At 42.0% G+C, this 5736-nt stretch overlaps 1 protein-coding gene across 2 annotated transcripts; it reads left to right on the top strand.

Moving 5' to 3' along the window:
• The first annotated feature begins 502 nt into the window (after positions 1-502).
• LOC103560989 (T-cell surface glycoprotein CD1a-like) lies at positions 503-4143 on the top strand. 2 transcript variants are annotated; one of them, XM_070608485.1, is made up of 7 exons: positions 663-846; positions 1036-1086; positions 1224-1490; positions 2201-2479; positions 2700-2978; positions 3317-3407; positions 3579-4143. In XM_070608485.1, exons 1-7 carry the CDS (start codon positions 786-788, stop codon positions 3619-3621), a joined length of 1071 nt encoding a protein of 356 aa, XP_070464586.1. In that variant the 5' UTR covers positions 663-785; the 3' UTR covers positions 3622-4143. The 2 variants fall into 2 exon arrangements, with proteins under 2 accessions (XP_008533592.1, XP_070464586.1); XM_008535370.2 differs by lacking the exon at positions 1036-1086 and having other exon boundaries at positions 503-846.
• Positions 4144-5736: the final 1593 nt, after the last annotated feature.

Raw genomic sequence — 5736 nt, 5'->3', positions numbered from 1 at the left:
GCAACTGGTAAGTGAATATATATCAATGGGAGTCAAACAGAGGGGTTTTTACTTTATGTGTTTCACTGTTCTTATGGTCTCTTGATAACTATTTTTTCTTCCCTAAGAATAGGGGAGTGGAGGGTTGGTGGTAATTTATATTGTTACACAGGGCAATCATAGGGATTTTGATAAAGCAAATAAAGCAATGAATGAGAAGTCAGAGATGTGAATGAGGTGTGGTGGGGTCGAGGCAGGGGAAGAGAATATCTGGGGAATATTCAAAAGGGCAAGAGAGGACAGAGTGATAGTAAAGAGCAGGAGCTTGAGAAGATAAGGTAGGGTGCTGGAAGCCATTTAGTTTCATGCTTTTATTGTATGAATGAGAAAGAAAAAAGCCCATAGAGTTAAAATGACTGTGCAATGCCGCACAAGGCTTGGTCCATAGCACTCAAATCAGGGGGAGGTGAGCAGGATGGAAGCTGGTGACAAGGAGAGAAACTGGAAGCCAGAGAGGAGAGTCAGAACTGCAGGGGCAATGAGTCTGAGTAGGCAGTCCACAGAACTGGAGGGGAAGTGAGGTTCTGAGTAGGCAGGTCACAAAGCTAAAGAGGAAATGAGAGTCTGAAAAGGTAGTTTAGGTTTTAAGGAAGGAATAGATCTTTTTGGTGGACAACGATTAATGGAAAGGTTTTTCTGCTCGTAGGAGAAGGAAGTCAGAATAGAGGTATTGTGGAGAACGTTTGTTTAGAGAAGAAATCAAAGACCAGCTTTTCTGAGAGAAAGAAAGAACATCAGCAAATGAAATGCTGTTCCTGCAGCTTGCATTGCTAGTGGTTCTCCTCCCAGGTGGTGACAGTAAAGATGGTAAGAATTCTGGCTGCTGCCTAGTTGGATGCAAGAGGCAGTGTGTCTATGTGTGTGTGTGTCTGTGTGTGTGTGAAAGTGTGTGTGTTTTTATGTGTGTTTGTGTGTCTACATGTGGTGGATTTTCCCCAGCATATACCTGGAGAGTGAAAATGTCAGCCTTGTTTCATTCTGAGTGTCCCTGACCAGGTCTCTGTGCTCTTCTGAAAGTTGAATACAAAGCATGGGGCCGTGGGGCAGGTAAATGTCTCCTGAGATAACTATGGCTCTCCTTTCCTGCATATTCTGACTTTCCCCTCTCTGGCATCTTTCTTTCTCCATTCTCTCTCCTTCCCAATGCCTTTTTTCTCCTCATTTTATCTGTTCTTTTGACACAGACTTCCAGGAGCCAACCTCCTTCCGAGTTATCTACATCTCATCCTTTTACAACCGTTCCTGGGTACAAGCTCTGGGCTCAGCTTGGTTGGGTGAGTTGCAGACTCATGGGTGGGAGAGCCACACTGGCACTTTAATTTATCTGAGGCCCTGGTCGAAGGGCAACTTCAGCAATAAGGAGATGACTGAAATGGAAAAGTTATCCCGTATGACCTCCATAGGACTTAATCAGGTATTTCACAACCATGCAAGTCAATGGCAGCTTGAATGTGAGTATAATTCCCTCCATGGGGAGTGGGGATATGGTTGGGAGGTGTGTATATGTCTCAATGAGTTTCTTATTCCTTTAAGAAACAGCCTCCACTAACTTCTGAACCTTACTTCCCTTCATCATAAAACTGAAATTACACACTTTTCAGCAGGGAGTATAATCTGGATCCCAATTCTTGAAAGTTTCAAGTCTTCTGTTACTTGCAAACTCCTCTCTCATTGACTGTAAGCTTGTGCCTTATTCTCTTCCACTAGTGGTTTCTGTGACCACCCCTTTCCCTGGCATCCAACCAGATACCCTCAGCTTCCCCACTCTTTGATTGACTTCTTAAAGTGTGATTTTTCTCCCCCATTCTATCTCTTCAGGAGTCTGTGTCAATATATTCATTGTAACCTGTTGCATTCCATTCACACTAGATTATTATGATGTCACCTCTCCCACACTGAGTCCTACCTTCTTCTTTTCCCAGACCATTCATGTGGCCTTCTTTGAACAGTTTGCCCCATTCCTCTTGTCATTCATCTCTTCCGCCATCTCCAGCTACCACCAATTCCTCTTTTACTAAATTTCTGATTAAAACAAACTTTGCCCCATTCCCTTAAATCTCCTAAACTTCTCCCTTCTGTTTCTACTGTCTTTTGCTTCCATTCATTTCATTTTATCCTTTTTACTTCCTCTTTCATCTAATTCACAACCTCTCTTCCCCAGATCCCTTTCATGTACAGGTAACAAAAGGCTGTGAGCTTCACATCGGTGAAGCCTCAGTAGGGTTCATGCGGATTGCTTATCAAGGATTAGATTTAGCACGCTTCCAGAATAATTCATGGTTACCATCTCCAAAGGGTGGACGTAGGGCTCAGCAAGTCTCCAGACTATTCAATTTGAATAAAATCATCCTGGGAATAACACACAGGCTCCTCACTGACACCTGCCCACGTTTCCTCTTGGGTCTTCTTGATGCAGGGAAGGCAGATCTCCAGCGACAAGGTCAGTTTTCCACCCTTTTTACAAGACTTTTCCATTCTGAAATCAAACCTTCTCATTATCTCCTTCCCATCTTCCTAAGAATGAGCCACGAGGGAGAGGGAGTAATGGGTAACAGATTCTTAGGTGCGGGAAAGATGTGTCTCTCTAAACTGGTGTGAAGATCTGAACCTCTAAGTCTGTATTACAGACCTTTTCTGAATATCTTTCCTGTCCTCTGCAGCAAGGCCAGAAGCCTGGCTGTCCACTGGCCCTAGTCCTGCTCCAGGCCGTCTGATGCTGGTTTGTCAAGTCTCTGGCTTCTACCCAAAGCCTATTTGGGTGATGTGGATGCGGGGTGAGCAAGAGCAACAGGGCACTCAGCAAAGTGACATCTTGCCCAATGCTGATGGGACATGGTATCTTAGGAAGTCCTTGGATGTGGAAGCCATTGAGGCAGATGGCCTCTCTTGCCGGGTGAGACACAGCAGTCTAGAAGACCAGGACATCATCCTTTATTGGGGTAAGAAAGAACTGTGACCCAAGCTGGGGATGGGAGTAGGTGGTCCTCAAGCAAAGCAGGACAGTCAGATGAAAAATTTGGGATTCTAGGGGCTTCAGACCCAAAAGGAATAAAAATAAGTAATTCAAGTAATAGGAGAGTTGAAAAGGAGGGACCCTGCGGATGTAGGAGGACACTGAGGGTTAGATGATGGATTCATCTTGAAGAGGGATGAGAGAAGAAATAGGAAAAAAGGAGATTGGTGGAGCAGCCATTCAAATGAACAAAGGAAGACCAGGGAAATGCAGTAAAATGGGGTGGATTTGAAATGACCCCTTTGTGTGCACCCAAATCCACAGAACATCGCAGCTCCATGGGCTGGATCTTCTTGGCAGTGATAGTGCCCCTGGTGCTTCTGACAGTGCTTGCGTTTTGGCTTAGGAAGCGCTGGTGAGTTCTTTATATCCATTTTTCCTGCTCTTTTCCCCCACTCCCCATTTCTCTTGCCATCTTTTTTATTTTCTCTTTCCTCAGTTCTCCTCCTCCCAGTCCCCTTCCTTCTTACTCCTCACTTCTCACCTCTGCCTCATGCAGAGTGACTTCCATATCTGTTCTTTTCAGGACACGTTGTGAACCTCCAAGCAATCTTATCTCTTTGGAATGAGATGCCAGAAGCCCAGGATGTATCTAGACCCAATACCATGATGCTGTTCCTTCAACTCTTCTTATATGACCTTTTTCGTTGTTGTTTATTTCTGCTTAATAGTCAGTTGTTAATATAAGCTAAATGTAGTTTTGTAAGATTTTTTGTTCTGACTCTGGTTCTGTGAATTTAAAACTCCAATTATAACTCTGACTGGATGATGTCTTAGCAAACTCCACATATTTAAATATTAGTGGGTCATTGGGCCCATTTCAGTTGTCACCTTTTCTAAATGGCCTTCCCTGATTCACACGTTGAAGCTGTCTTTGCCTTGTCTGAACTCCCAGTGCACTTGAACTGTACTTTGCCAAATCTATCCCTCACTTCCTGCCCTTTGATGCAGCTATTTAGATCCCTTTTCCCCTTATAATTTTTAAGCTTCTCAATAGCAAAGTCCTCATCTTTTGAATATTTGTATCCTTGGCAAGGTGTCTTTGCATGTAATATGTTCTTAATAAAAACTTGTGTTGAATTTATGTTAAATTTCTACTCTTTTCCTGTTCGTTTCCTTCTGGACATGTAGTAGTTGAGACATTTGATGCTTTTCTTGTTAAAAGTCTTCTCACTTGGCCAAGAGACTCATACTTTCCTAGTTCCTTAGTGACTTCTCTGAGCCCCTGAGGAGAAGCACAATGTTGCCTCTGACTATTCTTATTATTGAATTACGAGACCTATTGTAGTGAAACTATTGCTCCAAGTATTCTAAACAAAATGAGGAAGGCAGGATGTAGGTCCTTGCTATTCACTGTGATTCAAGGACACGCAGCAGAGGTATCACCTTGGAGAGTGTTAGAAATACAGAATCTTGAATCTCAGACTTACTGCATCATAATTTGCATTTATCAAAATCAGGAGAGGATTCATAGGTGCATTAAAATTTGGAAACCACCCATATAGGTGATACCTGAGAAGTAGTAGTGCAAGTGTGTCACTGAGGAGAAAGGAAGATGGCCAAGAAAAGAGAACAAGAGTGTTGATCCTCAGGACTGAAGTGAGATAAAGGCAAGGACAGAACATACAGTACATTGTTGCTATTCATGGCTGTTGTGTAAAAGTCACTGAGAACATTGAGTTAGTGAATATTGAGCCATTGCTCCCAGGAGAAATACAAGGTTAGGTTCCTGTGAGCCTTTGATCACATTTGTGTCAACTGATGAATATATAGCTTTTTTAAAATGTACATTTCTGTTTAAAACCACTTTATTTAATATACACAAATTTCCAGATAATTAATGTATTATATGCAGTATTCTTTTATAATAAAACACCAACCGATAAATGTTTGACATTTCCCCATCCTTGGTAACATGATGGTAAATTTCTTGGGTTTCTTCCACACAGTTTTGCTGTCCACTGCATTTTAAAAATAAACACGCAAACAAGCAAAGCTGTCACCATCTCATCAATCCATAAATATAGCTCCTTTTCCATTTTTATATAGCTTTATCATAGCATTATAGATATTACTTTAGTGTTCTCTGGAGTGGCTCCACATAGAGATCAGCAAATTTCCTTTCCCTTATTCTAGAATTACTGCACTGTTGATTCATTAACACTGAAGTCATGACCCACAACCCTGTATCTCATGCGTAAACAAAGTTGATCTGCACGTGCCTCTTCTCTGTAAGGCATCTCACAGCTTTCTTGTGTCTAGGAACACTAAACAGAACTTCAGCAGTATGCTTCAAAGCCATTTTAAGTAGCGATACCACAAGCCAAGAGCACAAAAATGCTGAAAATATGGCATTAAATAGACCATGAAAAAGACGCTTGTTTACAGTGTGAGAACTGAAACAAGAAGGCAGAGTCCCACCTTATTCAACCCCAGTTGGAAATGTGTGAGGTCGGTAACAAACTTTGCACCACTCTGCACATGTCTATGAATGAACAGTTAGGCTAATTAGCAAATACAGAATTCTTGAATAATGAAAGTCGGCTCTTTAGGACTAATGATCCCTAAGTGCAATTTGAGTTGAGATATCCATGGCTAGACCGCAATTACTCTAGGATTCTTTAATTAATTTAACAAATACTTCTTAAGCACTTACTATGCAGCACGGACTTATGGAGCATAAA

The sequence above is a fragment of the Equus przewalskii genome, unplaced genomic scaffold (genome assembly GCF_037783145.1).
Source record: "Equus przewalskii isolate Varuska unplaced genomic scaffold, EquPr2 ChrUn-7, whole genome shotgun sequence".
NCBI classification, from domain to species: Eukaryota; Metazoa; Chordata; class Mammalia; order Perissodactyla; family Equidae; genus Equus; species Equus przewalskii.
Note: the sequence above shows the minus strand (reverse complement) of the source record. Positions and strands in the feature narration are given on the sequence as shown.